This window comes from Leptidea sinapis, chromosome 2 (genome assembly GCF_905404315.1).
Source record: "Leptidea sinapis chromosome 2, ilLepSina1.1, whole genome shotgun sequence".
Lineage (NCBI taxonomy): Eukaryota > Metazoa > Arthropoda > Insecta > Lepidoptera > Pieridae > Leptidea > Leptidea sinapis.
In genome coordinates this window covers 20,198,650-20,217,554 of record NC_066266.1, presented here as the reverse complement: position 1 = coordinate 20,217,554, position 18,905 = coordinate 20,198,650, and the positions used below count along the sequence as shown (strand labels likewise).

At 31.4% G+C, this 18,905-nt stretch overlaps 1 protein-coding gene across 1 annotated transcript in view; it reads right to left on the bottom strand.

Moving 5' to 3' along the window:
* The window catches only part of LOC126973477 (zinc finger protein 69 homolog), a 33,974-nt gene continuing 15,069 nt past the window's right edge, over window positions 1-18,905 (bottom strand). The window contains exons 3-8 of the mRNA XM_050820806.1: window positions 11,159-11,184; window positions 9,336-9,511; window positions 7,303-7,337; window positions 6,073-6,371; window positions 3,996-4,179; window positions 1-408 (exon numbers count right to left, since the gene is read on the bottom strand). Coding sequence (XP_050676763.1) covers window positions 250-408; window positions 3,996-4,179; window positions 6,073-6,371; window positions 7,303-7,337; window positions 9,336-9,511; window positions 11,159-11,184 — 879 coding nt within the window. The 3' untranslated portion in view covers window positions 1-249. The remainder of the gene's footprint in view (window positions 409-3,995; window positions 4,180-6,072; window positions 6,372-7,302; window positions 7,338-9,335; window positions 9,512-11,158; window positions 11,185-18,905) is intronic.

The window sequence follows — 18,905 nt, the reverse complement described above, 5'->3', positions numbered from 1 at the left end:
AGCAACGTGCCAACAGTAGCCATTTTGAACAAATTGTATATCACGTGCAAGACATATTTTTAGACCTAATTGGATCTTTTTTCTTCAACTTTTAACTACCATCTCGATGCGTACAGTGCGATTTTCGAGGAACTTTCTTCCATATTCATAAGTGTAATTTGAGTTTATGTTTGTATATCGTATTACACCCATTGTTAGATATTTCTAAAGGAGTGTGTTAGTTAGTAATATTTAAAAAAATATAGTCACTTACTCCCGAAACTCCTTGATTTTCCTCAGGACGGAGGCGCCGTTGTCTGTCAATGTGTTTGCGTGTTCCTGTTGCACGTGCTTCTTCAGATCTGTGTACCTTCTGTAAGCTTTCGTACACAACGGACAATCATTGTTGATGGCGCGTTCCTTATGTTCCTGAAAAAAAAAATTATATTATCATAACTGTGTCACACAAACAAAACATATATACAAATTACCTGTAAAGCCAAAAGGAGGTTAAATGGGGCCTTAAAACGAGTCCATTCACAATATTTAAGAACAAAAAAAAATTATTTTCACTTATGTGCAAACCCTACTTCTAGTATTGAAGTACAATAAACATCTAGACTCACAAAACACGCACAAATATTGTCTTAAGCAAAACTCTACCTTTAGCCGAGTTCTTTCACTTGTGTTTCGACCGCGCTTTGAATACAACGCCACGCAATGACAAAGTGTTCAGTGAAAAACTATCCAAATAACAGCATATCCAAACATAAAAAGGATGCAGAGTCATATTTCAGGTAAGTGGCCCTTTAAATTAACAAAATTATAAATAATTACATTGAAATTGCTAAAACAAAATGTTCTTGCTTCGTGTTCGCGTCCCAGCTTCTTATAGGCGTGTGCTTGACTTGTGGTACATTACTGCCACTAAATAAGTTGTTAATTTGAATGTATGTTTAAATCGATTATCTATGTATACATATATTTTTATGTGTACTATTAGAGATGGCAGTAATACAAAATCATTGTACTATGGCCGATGTATGAGACATGTCTTGGAAATGTGTGCCGTTGTGTGATCATGGCCACTCTAGGAGATGTATATTACTAATGAGCATAGCCTGGGTGCCTCATTTTTTCTATTGTTTTTCTCTGTTTGTATTTGGCGTATACACAAATAAAATTTGAAAAACAAAATTTTATGAACGATGCGGGACTCGAACCACGACCTCTGGCGTTCCGTGCCAGTGCTCTAGCCAACTGAGCTAACCGTTCGAGTGACGTATCGTCATAAAATCTTGTATGCTTTGTTCAACTGTCAAGGATGTGGCTTCATCTACAGGATCGACTTTACAGTTGATAACCTGCTCAACCCCAATATTTGCATATTAGGAAATTGACTTGAGATGTCGCTCTTGTAAATCTAAACAATTTGTTATGTTTTTAAAGTGACAACCCTCACTTCTAGTATTAATACACAAATAAAATTATTATATGTAATTTTTTTTTCGATTGAATTGTTTTTTTTTAGAATAACAATTACATAATATTAAAATATTATAAGTTTAAAATAATAGTGAACTCGCTATTCCTCTCATAAACACTTAAGTTTCATGAGGATAGTTTAAATTGTTTCATAGTTTTTTTCTTGTACATTTTAAACAATAAAAAAAAATACAACGCCCCTCGGACATTTTTACGACCCATCCGACCCGAGTCTAATTGTAAATAGTACGCCAATGATAATATTGACACACTTTTTACACAAATTATCTTGCCCCAAGTTAAGCATATATAGCCTGTGTTATGGGTTACAACACAATGATATATTTAATACAATATACTTACTTAAACATACATAAATACATTTAAACATCCATGACTCGGAAACAAACACCTTTATTCATCATATAATCTTGCACCTTCCGGGATTCGAACCCGGGACCTCTAGCTTAGTAGGTAGGATCGCTAACCACTCGGCTATACAGGTTGTTGTTAACAATCACAATGTTACTACGAAATAATAATAGAATAATTATTCCACAGTTACTTACATTCCACAGATGATCCCACTTATGCTTCAGTGAATCGAATCTCAGGCCACATATATGACAGCCGTAACTGTATTTCCTCTCGTGTCTGTTTCGCGCGTGCTTCTTGAAATCGGACTTCGAATAAAATATTTTATTGCACGCGTAGCATTTGATTGATTTCGTTACTTCATGCTCCTGAAATATAACAGTGAATTATTTATTTTATACAAGACGCGGGCACAATACAGTAAACAGTACTCAAATAAAATTTGAAAAACAAAATTTTATTAATGATGCGGGATTCGAACCCACGACCTCCGGCGTTCCGTGCCGGTGCTCAAAACAACTGAGCTTTTTTATTTCTTTCTTTATCCTTTTCAACAGTACTTGTTATGACACCAATACATTTCTTATGTTATAATTTATATATAGCATTATAACTCAACATCAATCTATTATAGAGTAAGGCCCGGTTTCTACTAAATGCGGAGAGGAGAGGAGATATATTTTGATAACAAATCAGATTACGGTATTTCCATATCTATTCTCCACTTAGCTTCGGAGGAAATGGCTCAAGCGGAGAGGAGAGGAGACGTCTCATTTTTCTTTAGTAGTTTAGCGAAGTTAAAAAAATAAGATTGTGTTGTGTGGCAATGGCAAGATTAATTCAAGTTTAATTGTATTGTTCCGGAAAAAATAAATTAATTGCTTTAGTTTTAATTTTAGATACTAGTTTCGCTATTTTTTGTGCTCTGTGCTCATAGAGAATTAATAGTTTGTAAACCTTCGTGTGATAGGACTGCGCGTTAGTAGCGCTCTCTGGGCTTCCACGGAAGACCAGCGTTGCGGATTCTTTCGAAACCATAACTATGCTGAGTTGTGGGCCCATTGGCGTCATTAGATCATAATTAGAATAGTATAACTTTAAGAACTATTATCAGAATGTATAATGATGTCAATAAACATTTTTTCTTTCTTTCAAGTATTAACTCAAATATAGTATCGAGAGGTTAGCGATCCTACCTACTAAGTTAGAGGTCCCGGGCTCGAATCCCGGCAGGTGCAAACATTTATATGATGAATATGGATGTTTGTTTCCGAGTCATGGATGTTTAAATGTATTTATGTATGTTCAAGTAAGTATGTTGTATTAAATATATCATTGTCTTGTAACCCATAACACAGGCTATATATGCTTTACTTGGGGCAAGATAATTTGTGTAAAAAGTGTGTCAATATTATTATAGGAAGAGGCTCCAAAAATATTCTTATAGAATTACATTAACATAATATTATAGTCGGTAATAGTGTTATTGTTATTGATGTCGGTTTTTTTTAAATATTTTCAGCTAAGTTTGTTTGTTTCCTGTTCCTCAAGTTATGAAGAGCTCACATCTCCTCCCCGCTACGCATCTCCTCTCCGCTTTGGTGGAAACCGGGCCTTATACGGCCGCTAAGCAATCTTAGGTAGACAGAACTATTGAATGCCAAGCCGTACGCTATCGAGTCTGGACGCTGTTCGAGTTAAATTATCTGCGCTAAAACTATAAAAAAAAATATATATTTTTAAAGAAATCATAAGATCTGCGCACAAAGGAAAACCACTATCATTAAATAAAAGGCATAAAAAGGCATTTATTTTCTTAAAATTGATTCCTTTAGAATTAATTTTGATGTCATTTCTAATAACTACTAGATACTACTACCGCTTCGGAAACAAATGGAGCTCTGAGAGAGAAAAAGCGGCGCAAGAAACTCTCCAAGCATTCTTAGACCTCTAGCTTAGTAGGTAGGATCGCTAACCACTCGGCTATACAGGTCGTCATAAGATGTCAAGTCTAATAATTTGCTCAGTAATTTCACTAGCTACGGCGCTTTTCAGACCGAAGCACAGTAACGCTTACACATTACTGCTTCACGGCAGAAATAGGCGCCGTTGTGGTACCCATAATCAAGCCGGCATCCTACCCTGTGAATACATACCTTTATATGTCGCTCCAGAGACGCCTTGGCCGTAAACTTTTTCTTGCAGATATCACATATGACCGTCTTGATGTTGTGCACCTTCTTGTGTTTCGTGAAGTTGCTCGAGTCACTGAAGTTCTTGTCGCAAGCCTCGCATTTGTACACCGGGAGCGAAGCGTGGATGCGCAAATGACATCTAAATCTGTTATTTCAAATCATGCACATGTTTAATAGTACTAGAGGGCGTCTAGAGATCGAAATCCGACCATAATTCACTTAAATTTTTAAATTTGAACTTAATTTCTACTAGTTCTACTGATGATAATTGATAGGCCTTCTTGATAAATCCAAAAATTCTGAGCGGCACTACAATTGCGCTCGTCACCTTGAGAGGTAAGATGTTAAGTCTCATTTTCCCCGTAATTTCACTACGGCGTCCTTCAGACCGAAACGCAGTAATGTTTACACATTGCTGCTTCACGGCAGAAATAGGCGCCGTTGTAGTACCCATAATCAAGCCGGCACCCTTTGAAAAGGAGCCTCCCACTGCTACTTACCTACTTATCAATGAAAAATATATCGCTATCTTACTTCCATTGAATATTATGTCCTTTGATTAACATTTAAAACTACCCACTAGTATTATAATTTTTATAAAATATTTTTATTAGAAATTTATACAGGGTGACCGAGAAGTTGACGTCCAAAGCACGCAAAATTTGAATTTGACTCATTTTAGTGGCCAATGTTCTGGGAAGTTTTCAAAAACAGTTAGAAGCCATAGGCTCCCCATTTATTTAAATTTTTGATACCTTGAACATTTTCATGAATTTAGCTGGAGCAGTTATCTTGAACTTACGACTCAGTTCTAAACTAGTTCCGCATTGTCTCAACTATTCATAGTTTCTTATGTGGTTATTGCAACTGTAGTTAATAATTATCAACAATAAAATTAACTAAAAGTGTTCAAAAAATTTTTAAAAAAGTACTAAACCACAATTAGGTGAAAAAAAGCTATTATCTCCTAAACTACGCAAAATCGTAGAACATACATAGGGGTGATTCGGATACTCATCACCATGAGGCTTTCAAATGTTAGCTTTGGACGACAACTTCTCGGCCATCCTGTATAACCTAAACTTACCTACTTCCTGTATAACCTAAACTTACCTACTTAGCCTATTTTCATTACTTTATATTTACTGTACGCTTTAAGATGCAATTTTGTAACCCACTTTTTATAAAATAGCCTGTAAGTTCCATTTAAGGCGACACTAAATACCAGCGACCTTGAGCGATATGAGTTGAGAGATGAGGCCCGCCATCTATGTAACAAAGTCAATATTTTCAAAATTCTTGCGTGGAAAACAGTTTATATGCTTATAATCCTCGTTATTCACTACTAATCCGAATAAATGAACCTACACAAAAAAGTACAAGCTATAAGAATAACTTTTCTGAGAGAAGTACCAAACAAATGCGTCTCGCCATGCCAAAAAACTTGTTTAACTTCAAAGAAAAGTGGTAGTTCAAAAAGGCTCGGAAGTGTTAACTATGACCAACAGCAAGCATTAGCAACTTCCAAATAAGACTTAAGGATATGTGTAACAGGATTAAGTAGTGTTCATAGCTCGAAATGCTATACTTTCACCACAAAACTTGTCTAAAAACACCATGTTTGCGTGTTTTCTGCTTACTCTTCGCCTTACTGTACTCAATAACTTTTGTATTAATTTACAATTATTTTTTTGACTTACTCGTGTAAGACATTGACTATTTGACGTTTGAGTGTGTTTGTTGCATCACTTTACATTTCACATATTATATTGTAATTGAAATGATCTGTAAATCTTGATATAAAAGAGTGGCAATGAGTTTCTTGCTACTTCTTCTCATTAGCTCAACCCTTTACGAAGTAGCGGTAGATTCTATAAGAAAAATATTTTATATTTTTGACATTCATAAGTGTAATTTTCGTGACCTACTTGAATAAACTGATTTTGATTTGATTTGATTTTGATTTAAGTGGATATTCCTTTATGGAGCAATGAATGTCTTAAACAAAGATTATTATTATTGTATATATGTAACTTACTTAGCGGAGCAACTCGAGTTGTGTCCGCAAAGTTGGCATCTCAGGGATTTGTACTTAGTCTTGTTGCGATACGCGTCACTCAGCAGATGCTCGTTCATGTGACGGGCGCAGTCACTGCGGCGTTTGAACCTCCTACTGCACGCGACGCAGGCAATCACTCCATTAACAGCTATTCGCGTTATCACATCACCAAGTTGGTACAGATCTGAAATAGCGACACCATGGTACACACACACACACCACCACACACCTGGTCTGGTGCACCCCATTATCTGCTCGATCCATTTGACCGCGTGCAACGTAGAGCAGCTCGAATTGTCGGGGACTCAGTGCTCTATGAACGGCTGGATCACTTGGCGTTGCGTAGAGACGTCGCTTCATTGTGTGTCTTCTACCGCATTTATCACGGGGAGTGTTCCGAAGAGCTGTTTAACCTGATTCCTGCCGCCGAATTTCACCTTCGCACGACACGCCACAAGTTAGGATATCATCCCCACCATCTGGATGTGTGGCGGTCCTCCACAGTGCGGTTTTCAAGAAGCTTTCTCTCTCGTACTACAAAGCTGTGGAATGAGCTTCCTTGTGCGGTGTTTCCGGGACGATTCGACATGGGTACCTTCAAAAAAAGCGCGTACACCTTCCTTAAAGGCCGGCAACGCTCTTGTGATTCCTCTGGTGTTGCAGGAGAATGTGGGCGGCGGTGATCACTTAACACCAGGTGACCTGTACGCTCGTTTGTCCTCCTATTCCATAAAAAAAAAAAAACCATATCAATATCCAGTTTTTATATACAGGATGTCCCAAGGCCGTGCCACATTTTTTTACGTAAAAAAATGGACGAGACGAGTAGAACGTTCAGCTGATGGAAATTGATACGCCCAAAATTTATACGTAAAACTCAAAAATTCTACAATTGCGCTCGTCACCTTGAGACATAAGTTGTTAAGTCTTATTTGCACTACCTACGACGCCCTTCAGACGAAACACAGTAATGATTACACATTACTGCTTCACGGCAGAAATAGGCGCCGTTGTGGCACCCATAATCTAGCCGGCTTCCTGTGCAAACGAGCCTCCCACTGGTAATAACACATAGAGAAAGTATCTTAAATATTAAAGAAGACTTTATTTTAATTTAAAAAACAATTTAAACTGCTTTCATTGCTTTTAAATAAACCGGGAATCGAACCCGCTACACGAGAGAAAAAGTACCCTGTAGCTTTAATATACCAATCGAAAGGCTTCATCATAACGTCTATGTTTTGCTGCATAAAATATCATTAGAAATAAAAGGAAAATCATAAATTTTAATATTTGATAAAAAAAAAATTGATTCAGAAAACTGAAAATCTGACATTGACGTAAGTATACAACTGACATTATTATGTTTGATTCTCGTTATAACCACAACGTTAACGCTAGGAACTGACAAAAACTTATAATGCCTACTACTCGGCAAGTCGAGTTAGTAAGTCTTTTGTGGGGCGATGTATATGCTTTTACAACAAGATCCCAGATAACATTAAAAACAAAAGTATTACGATACACATAAGAATTGTTAAGAAACGATTGTGTGGTAAAGGTTACTATAACATAAATTACTTTCTTAATGATGCCACAGATTGCGAATGGAGCGACCGCCCTCAGGCTATTAAATAATAAGTTTAATTGTACAATATTACTTTGTAAACATATTTTTTAATGAAAAAAAAATACTTCTCAGGTCTGATGCGTTCATTTTGGAATAGGTAGGTAGTTTTTGACTTTCAACAAGTCATGTCACATCCTATTTTGAATAAAAATATTTGAATTTGAATTCAGTTGTAATGCAGTTGTAATAGGTTTTCAAATTAAAATAAAGTCTTTTTTCAATAAAATTTTCAAATTCAAATTATTGAAGGTCAAAAAAACTACCACCCATTCCAAAATGAATGCCTCAGGCCTGAGAAGAATGGGCGCAACAAACTCAGCGGGCTTTTTTTTCATCAAAAATATGTTTTACAATTAAAGTAACATTTACAAAGTAACATTGTACAATTAAACTTATTATTTAATAGTCTGAGGGCAGTCGCTCCATTCCCAATCTGTGGTATCATTAAGAAAGTCATTTATGTTATATACCTTTACCACACAAACGTTTTTTAACATTTCTTTTGAATAACGTAATACTTTTATTTTGAACATTTTCTGGGATCATGTTGTAAAAGCATATACATCGCCCCACAAAAGACTTACTAACTCGAAGTAGCCGAGTAGTAGGCATCATCAGTTTATGTCTGTTCCTGGTGTTAACATTATGGTTATGACAGTTTCTGGCAAATTCACTTATGTGCCTATGAACATACAATACATTATCAAGAATATATTGAGAAGCAACAGTCAAGATGTTAATTTCTTTGAATTTTGCTCTCAATGATTCTCTAGGACCTAGGTTATAAATAGCGCGAAGAGCCCTCTTCTGCAGCACAAATATTGTATTAATATCGGCAGCGTTGCCCCATAGCAATATACCATAGGACATAATACTATGGAAAGTATACATCTACTATACTTAATGTACTTGACCATCATGCGGCATAGCAGTGGGACAACCTGTATACAAGAGGGGGCAAGGGGGCAAACGGGCAAGTGGGTTGGGGGGGGGGGGGGGGGGGGGGCGAACAACAGATTCGTGGCCGATTTTGCCAAAATACAGTTTTAAGTTTAGGAGCTACATGGGAGCGGAGCGGCGAGATGTATAAACTGTAAAAAAATGTATTAAAATATAATTTTATGCCGTCTGCCCTTTGATGTCAATTAGATTCAATACATCACATGAATATAACCTTTAAAAGTCTCACTTTTTAAAGGGAAAAAAGCGTAATAGTTATTTATTCAACTGTTGTGTAATAACGGGTATTAAAACACGAATGTGGGTTTATAATAGTATCACATGAGTGTTTTAATACCTAATTATCAAGTGTTGCATACAAGACTTTATCTACACCCATCATATGAATCCTCTTTAAAAGATTATGAAACAGTTAGCTTACTGCTAACATTAAAACGGCCAGTCCTAGTAACCATAATATAATCCAAACGAGTGTTGTAATGTGTACTGAATTTCATTACAACACTCGTTTGGACGATGTAATGGTTACTAGGACTGGCCTTTTTAATGTTCGCAGTAAGCTAACTGTTTTAGAATCTTTAAAAGAATATTTAAAGCTGGGTGTAGATAAAATTAAATAATTTAGTTTGTGATGAGAATCAAGTCATCTTACCTATGATCTTTCTGATGGCAGGATCCTCGTGGATCTCTGCACTGGTTTGCTTCATCTCCTCGGATCCCCCAGCGAACCCTTTCAGCTCAAGATGTGATTCCCAATGCTTGAAAAAATTCTTCTTGAGCACCTTACAGTCGCAGACTTGACACCGGTGACAGGTCACAGAGTCCTTCCTCTTAAACAAAATATTGATGGACAATTTCAAACGCGATTAATTAAGATATTATAAACATCTAGCTGCCCCGACAGAAGTTGTTCTGTTCATAATAAATGAAATACTTTTTTTTATTAATTTGTCAATAATAAAATTTCATAACATCAGGAATTATTTCGTAAAATAGCATATTTTACGTTACCCTGTTCTTATAACGAAATTGTTTCATAGCGGAACTGTCAAACAGTGCATCACTAAATTCTCTCATAGAAAATATGCCCATACAAAACATATATTGGAAATCAAAAGAATTATGGGTCCCAAATCGAAATAAAAACTATCCTATCTCTCAAGTTGGACTAAACTGCACTCCATGAAGCAATACCTATTTAAATCCGTCATCATTAGTATAGGAGTTCACTGGAAACAAACATCAGGACACTGGATTTATATATAAAAATATATGTGCTATTACATAAAAATGTGTTGAACACTTCTTTTAAAATAGTTCTATTACAATACTGTGTCTTTATGTTCTTTAGCGTTCAACAATCTTTAAACAATGCTTATATTTAAACACGAGTCGAAGCTTGTTTACAGATAGATTATATTCATATGGAGGATTTAATGTCAGATGGATGATAGCTGACAATAATTGCGTTCCGTTTTTGTTCGTTAGAATAAAAAAAATAGCTGTATAGATAAGTATAATTTTATTTTATAAAAACAGATCAAAAAATAAAAATATTTTTGACTCGAAATATTGAAATGATTCGCGTTAGAATGACAGACCGCCAAATCAGTGAATGGTTTGCTTAACTACGTTTTGTCATTGCGTGGCGACAACGCCAATTGAATACAAATTCAAAGCGCGGTCGTAACACAACTGAACGAAACTGCCTAATAGACGCGTAGACAGAGTTTTGCTTCAGACAATTTTCGAGTCTGATTGTGAGTATAGTTATTTATTGTACGTGAATGATATTGGAAACAAAAATCTTTATTTGCTAGAAACTGTCATAACCACAATGTTAACACCAGGAACAAACAAACTTATAACGCCTACTACTCGGCTAAGTCGAGTTAGTGAGTCTTTTGTGGTGCTTTTAAACATTTTCTAGGATCGTGGTGTAAAAGCATACACCACGATCCTACTACTAGAAAATGTTTAAAACAAAAGTATTACTTTATTCAAAAGAATTATTAAAAAACGATTGTGTGGTAAAGGTTACTATAACATAAATGACTTTCATAATGTTACCACTGATTGGGAATTAATTCACCGCCCACAGGCTATTAGATAGTAAATTTTATCGTACTATTTTACATTGTAACCAAATTTTTATATAAAAAAAGAAGCCAGTTGTGTTTGTTGCGCCCATTCTTCTCAGGTCTGAGGTATATCTTTTGGAATGGATGGTAGTTTTTGACTTCCAATAAATGATGAAGAAATATTTCAATTATCTTACCTTGTTACTGATTGATCGGAAGGTGATGAAGAAACTCTTGAAGTGGGTGGAGACATGGAGAGTCAGCTTCGTGGGCGTTTCGAATTCTTGGCAGCATTGCGGACAGGTTTTCGGCGGGTAGTCGTGAGATGGAAAGTGCTGCATATATGAGTGGAGACTCGAGAAAGATCTCTTGCACTTTGTACACGCGAACTCACGAGTATATTTGTTCAGGTTTATAGTTCTGTAAGAGAATTAGTATTGTTTTTTTACTTTATATTATATGCGTTTAGATAGATTGCCGCAGATGTGATAACGTCGATAAAACAGCGGTGAACTGTTAGCCTCTGTTATACCATCGAGTTAACCAGCGGGAGGCTCCTTTGCATAGGAAGCCGGCTAGATTATGGGTACCACAACGGCCCTATTTCTGCAGTGAAACAGTTTTAGCAAAACTGTGTTTCGGTCTGAAGGTCGCCGTAGCTAGTGAAATTACTGGGCAAATGAGACTTAACGTCTTATGTCTCAAGGTGACGAGCACGGAGATTTTTTGTGGTTTTTTCAAAAATCCCGTTGTAATTTGCCATGTAATGTACTGGCAGGGCGTATCAATTACCATTTGCAACTCACGCACACTTGTTAGTGTGACCACACAACGCAACGATCGCCAGTGTAAGACTTAGCACAGTAAAGTAATAAACCTGGCCTGTTTTTTGATGTCAAATGACTCGTGAATGAAGGTGTATAAAATTCGAATTTGTTTTAAATTCCAGGCCTTGTTTTTGAACAGTAAATTCACCTACCTTGGTCGACGTCGTAGGCACCTTTGTTGGTGTTTTTTATAGTCTCTGTGTGTCCCCTTATAATCGCAACGGCACCTGTAACTAAAAAACATGCATTTATGGACTACCCTCAAACTCTCTATATCTCACTAATGGCCGTTTCCAATATGCTATCTACAGATAGAGATAAATTACTACATTCTAATGTCAGTAATTAGCTGCCAATAATCTGAAGCTGTCCCAATATACCCCATTAGTCATTCTTGTCGCCTTATGTTGAGACGCGTGAATTGCAATTTACATAGAAATTTCTATCGCTGGTAAGCTATACGTCCCATTGACAGACAGCGTGTACGGATAAGGTGAGTTACTGTTGATAAGCTTATTGGGACAGAAAAGTCAACGATAGTTTCGATTTTTAGAAAAGAATTCTAAAGGTTTAAATTTTGAGATTCTAATAACTACTAGAGTAGTTATTAGAAAAGAATTCTAAAGGAATATATTTTGAGATTCTAATAACTACTAGAGTAGTTATTAGAAAAGAATTCTAAAGGAATAAATTTTGAGATTCTAATAACTACTAGAGTAGTTATTAGAAAAGAATTCTAAAGGAATAAATTTTGAGATTCTAATAACTACTAGAGTAGTTATTAGAAAAGAATTCTAAAGGAATAAATTTTGAGATTCTAATAACTACTAGAGTAGTTATTAGAAAAGAATTCTAAAGGAATAAATTTTGAGATTCTAATAACTACTAGAGTAGTAAAAGAATTCTAAAGAAATAAATGTTGAGATTCTAATAACTACTAGAGTAGTTATTAGAAAAGAATTCTAAAGGAATAAATTTAGAGATTCTAATAACTACTAGAGTAGTTATTAGAAAAGAATTCTAAAGGAATAAATTTTGAGATTCTAATAACTACTAGAGTAGTTATTAGAAAAGAATTCTAAAGGAATAAATTTTGAGATTCTAATAACTACTAGAGTAGTTATTAGAAAAGAATTCTAAAGGAATATATTTTGAGATTCTAATAACTACTAGAGTAGTTATTAGAAAAGAATTCTAAAGGAATAAATTTTGAGATTCTTATAACAACTAGAGTAGTTATTAGAAAAGAATTCTAAAGGAATAAATTTTGAGATTCTAATAACTACTAGAGTAGTTATTAGAAAAGAATTCTAAAGGAATAAATTTTGAGATTCTAATAACTACTAGAGTAGTTATTAGAAAAGAATTCTAAAGGAATAAATTTTGAGATTCTAATAACTACTAGAGTAGTTATTAGAAAAGAATTCTAAAGGAATAAATTTTGAGATTCTAATAACTACTAGAGTAGTTATTAGAAAAGAATTCTAAAGGAATAAATTTTGAGATTCTAATAACAACTAGAGTAGTAAAAGAATTCTAAAGAAATAAATATTGAGATTCTAATAACTACTAGAGTAGTTATTAGAAAAGAATTCTAAAGGAATAAATTTTGAGATTCTAATAACTACTAGAGTAGTTATTAGAAAAGAATTCTAAAGGAATAAATTTTGAGATTCTAATAACTACTAGAGTAGTTATTAGAAAAGAATTCTAAAGGAATAAATTTTGAGATTCTTATAACAACTAGAGTTGTTATTAGAAAAGAATTCTAAAGGAATAAATTTTGAGATTCTAATAACTACTAGAGTAGTTATTAGAAAAGAATTCTAAAGGAATAAATTTTGAGATTCTAATAACTACTAGAGTAGTTATTAGAAAAGAATTCTAAAGGAATAAATTTTGAGATTCTAATAACTACTAGAGTAGTTATTAGAAAAGAATTCTAAAGGAATAAATTTTGAGATTCTAATAACTACTAGAGTAGTTATTAGAAAAGAATTCTAAAGGAATAAATTTTGAGATTCTAATAACTACTAGAGTAGTTATTAGAAAAGAATTCTAAAGGAATAAATTTTGAGATTCTAATAACTACTAGAGTAGTTATTAGAAAAGAATTCTAAAGGAATAAATTTTGAGATCTAGAGTAGTTATTAGAAAAGAATTCTAAAGGAATAAATTTTGAGATTCTAATAACTACTAGAGTAGTTATTAGAAAAGAATTCTAAAGGAATAAATTTTGAGATTCTAATAACTACTAGAGTAGTTATTAGAAAAGAATTCTAAAGGAATAAATTTTGAGATTCTAATAACTACTAGAGTAGTAAAAGAATTCTAAAGAAATAAATGTTGAGATTCTAATAACTACTAGAGTAGTTATTAGAAAAGAATTCTAAAGGAATAAATTTTGAGATTCTAATAACTACTAGAGTAGTTATTAGAAAAGAATTCTAAAGGAATAAATTTTGAGATTCTAATAACTACTAGAGTAGTTATTAGAAAAGAATTCTAAAGGAATAAATTTTGAGATTCTAATAACTACTAGAGTAGTTATTAGAAAAGAATTCTAAAGGAATAAATTTTGAGATTCTAATAACTACTAGAGTAGTTATTAGAAAAGAATTCTAAAGGAATAAATTTTGAGATTCTAATAACTACTAGAGTAGTTATTAGAAAAGAATTCTAAAGGAATAAATTTTGAGATTCTAATAACTACTAGAGTAGTTATTAGAAAAGAATTCTAAAGGAATAAATTTTGAGATTCTAATAACTACTAGAGTAGTTATTAGAAAAGAATTCTAAAGGAATAAATTTTGAGATTCTAATAACAACTAGAGTAGTAAAAGAATTCTAAAGAAATAAATGTTGAGATTCTAATAACTACTAGAGTAGTTATTAGAAAAGAATTCTAAAGGAATAAATTTTGAGATTCTAATAACTACTAGAGTAGTTATTAGAAAAGAATTCTAAAGGAATAAATTTTGAGATTCTAATAACTACTAGAGTAGTTATTAGAAAATAATTCTAAAGGAATATATTTTGAGATTCTAATAACTACTAGAGTAGTTATTAGAAAAGAATTCTAAAGGAATAAATTTTGAGATTCTAATAACAACTAGAGTAGTAAAAGAATTCTAAAGAAATAAATGTTGAGATTCTAATAACTACTAGAGTAGTTATTAGAATAGAATTCTAAAGGAATAAATTTTGAGATTCTAATAACTACTAGAGTAGTTATTAGAAAAGAATTCTAAAGGAATAAATTTTGAGATTCTAATAACTACTAGAGTAGTTATTAGAAAAGAATTCTAAAGGAATAAATTTTGAGATTCTAATAACTACTAGAGTAGTTATTAGAAAAGAATTCTAAAGGAATAAATTTTGAGATTCTAATAACTACTAGAGTAGTTATTAGAAAAGAATTCTAAAGGAATATATTTTGAGATTCTAATAACTACTAGAGTAGTTATTAGAAAAGAATTCGAAAGGAATAAATTTTGAGATTCTAATAACAACTAGAGTAGTAAAAGAATTCTAAAGAAATAAATGTTGAGATTCTAATAACTACTAGAGTAGTTATTAAAATAGAATTCTAAAGGAATAAATTTTGAGATTCTAATAACTACTAGAGTAGTTATTAGAAAAGAATTCTAAAGGAATAAATTTTGAGATTCTAATAACTACTAGAGTAGTTATTAGAATAGAATTCTAAAGGAATAAATTTTGAGATTCTAATAACTACTAGAGTAGTTATTAGAAAAGAATTCTAAAGGAATAAATTTTGCGATTCTAATAACTACTAGAGTAGTTATTAGAAAAGAATTCTAAAGTAATAAATTTTGAGATTCTAATAACTACTAGAGTAGTTATTAGAAAAGAATTCTAAAGGAATATATTTTGAGATTCTAATAACTACTAGAGTAGTTATTAGAAAAGAATTCTAAAGGAATAAATTTTGAGATTCTAATAACTACTAGAGTAGTTATTAGAAAAGAATTCTAAAGGAATAAATTTTGAGATTCTAATAACTACTAGAGTAGTTATTAGAAAAGAATTCTAAAGGAATATATTTTGAGATTCTAATAACTACTAGAGTAGTTATTAGAAAAGAATTCGAAAGGAATAAATTTTGAGATTCTAATAACAACTAGAGTAGTAAAAGAATTCTAAAGAAATAAATGTTGAGATTCTAATAACTACTAGAGTAGTTATTAAAATAGAATTCTAAAGGAATAAATTTTGAGATTCTAATAACTACTAGAGTAGTTATTAGAAAAGAATTCTAAAGGAATAAATTTTGAGATTCTAATAACTACTAGAGTAGTTATTAGAAAAGAATTCTAAAGGAATAAATTTTGAGATTCTAATAACAACTAGAGTAGTAAAAGAATTCTAAAGAAATAAATGTTGAGATTCTAATAACTACTAGAGTAGTTATTAGAATAGAATTCTAAAGGAATAAATTTTGAGATTCTAATAACTACTAGAGTAGTTATTAGAAAAGAATTCTAAAGGAATAAATTTTGAGATTCTAATAACTACTAGAGTAGTTATTAGAAAAGAATTCTAAAGGAATATATTTTGAGATTCTAATAACTACTAGAGTAGTTATTAGAAAAGAATTCTAAAGGAATATATTTTGAGATTCTAATAACTACTAGAGTAGTTATTAGAAAAGAATTCTAAAGGAATAAATTTTGAGATTCTAATAACAACTAGAGTAGTAAAAGAATTCTAAAGAAATAAATGTTGAGATTCTAATAACTACTAGAGTAGTTATTAGAATAGAATTCTAAAGGAATAAATTTTGAGATTCTAATAACTACTAGAGTAGTAAAAGAATTCTAAAGAAATAAATGTTGAGATTCTAATAACTACTAGAGTAGTTATTAGAAAAGAATTCTAAAGGAATAAATTTTGAGATTCTAATAACTACTAGAGTAGTTATTAGAAAAGAATTCTAAAGGAATAAATTTTGAGATTCTAATAACTACTAGAGTAGTTATTAGAAAAGAATTCTAAAGGAATAAATTTTGAGATTCTAATAACTACTAGAGTAGTTATTAGAAAAGAATTCTAAAGGAATAAATTTTGAGATTCTAATAACTACTAGAGTAGTTATTAGAAAAGAATTCTAAAGGAATAAATTTTGAGATTCTAATAACTACTAGAGTAGTTATTAGAAAAGAATTCTAAAGGAATAAATTTTGAGATTCTAATAACTACTAGAGTAGTTATTAGAAAAGAATTCTAAAGGAATAAATTTTGAGATTCTAATAACTACTAGAGTAGTTATTAGAAAAGAATTCTAAAGGAATAAATTTTGAGATTCTAATAACAACTAGAGTAGTAAAAGAATTCTAAAGAAATAAATGTTGAGATTCTAATAACTACTAGAGTAGTTATTAGAAAAGAATTCTAAAGGAATAAATTTTGAGATTCTAATAACTACTAGAGTAGTTATTAGAAAAGAATTCTAAAGGAATAAATTTTGAGATTCTAATAACTACTAGAGTAGTTATTAGAAAATAATTCTAAAGGAATATATTTTGAGATTCTAATAACTACTAGAGTAGTTATTAGAAAAGAATTCTAAAGGAATAAATTTTGAGATTCTAATAACAACTAGAGTAGTAAAAGAATTCTAAAGAAATAAATGTTGAGATTCTAATAACTACTAGAGTAGTTATTAGAATAGAATTCTAAAGGAATAAATTTTGAGATTCTAATAACTACTAGAGTAGTTATTAGAATAGAATTCTAAAGGAATAAATTTTGAGATTCTAATAACTACTAGAGTAGTTATTAGAAAAGAATTCTAAAGGAATAAATTTTGCGATTCTAATAACTACTAGAGTAGTTATTAGAAAAGAATTCTAAAGGAATAAATTTTGAGATTCTAATAACTACTAGAGTAGTTATTAGAATAGAATTCTAAAGTAGTTATTAGATTCTAATAACTATTCTAATAACTAGAGTAGTAAAAGAATTCTAAGGAAATAAATGTTGAGATTCTAATAACTACTAGAGTAGTTATTAGAATAGAATTCTACAGGAATAAATTTTGAGATTCTAATAACTACTAGAGTAGTTATTAGAAAAGAATTCTAAAGGAATAAATTTTGAGATTCTAATAACTACTAGAGTAGTTATTAGAATAGAATTCTAAAGGAATAAATTTTGAGATTCTAATAACTACTAGAGTAGTTATTAGAAAAGAATTCTAAAGGAATAAATTTTGCGATTCTAATAACTACTAGAGTAGTTATTAGAAAAGAATTCTAAAGTAATAAATTTTGAGATTCTAATAACTACTAGAGTAGTTATTAGAAAAGAATTCTAAAGGAATATATTTTGAGATTCTAATAACTACTAGAGTAGTTATTAGAAAAGAATTCTAAAGGAATAAATTTTGAGATTCTAATAACAACTAGAGTAGTAAAAGAATTCTAAAGAAATAAATGTTGAGATTCTAATAACTACTAGAGTAGTTATTAGAATAGAATTCTAAAGGAATAAATTTTGAGATTCTAATAACTACTAGAGTAGTTATTAGAAAAGAATTCTAAAGGAATAAATTTTGAGATTCTAATAACTACTAGAGTAGTTATTAGAAAAGAATTCTAAAGGAATAAATTTTGAGATTCTAATAACTACTAGAGTAGTTATTAGAAAAGAATTCTAAAGGAATAAATTTTGAGATTCTAATAACTACTAGAGTAGTTATTAGAAAAGAATTCTAAAGGAATATATTTTGAGATTCTAATAACTACTAGAGTAGTTATTAGAAAAGAATTCTAAAGGAATAAATTTTGAGATTCTAATAACAACTAGAGTAGTAAAAGAATTCTAAAGAAATAAATGTTGAGATTCTAATAACTACTAGAGTAGTTATTAGAAAAGAATTCTAAAGGAATAAATTTTGAGATTCTAATAACTACTAGAGTAGTTATTAGAAAAGAATTCTAAAGGAATAAATTTTGAGATTCTAATAACTACTAGAGTAGTTATTAGAAAAGAATTCTAAAGGAATAAATTTTGAGATTCTAATAACAACTAGAGTAGTAAAAGAATTCTAAAGAAATAAATGTTGAGATTCTAATAACTACTAGAGTAGTTATTAGAAAAGAATTCTAAAGGAATAAATTTTGAGATTCTAATAACAACTAGAGTAGTAAAAGAATTCTAAAGGAATAAATTTTGAGATTCTAATAACAACTAGAGTAGTTATTAGAAAAGAATTCTAAAGGAATAAATTTTGAGATTCTAATAACTACTAGAGTAGTTATTAGAAAAGAATTCTAAAGGAATAAATTT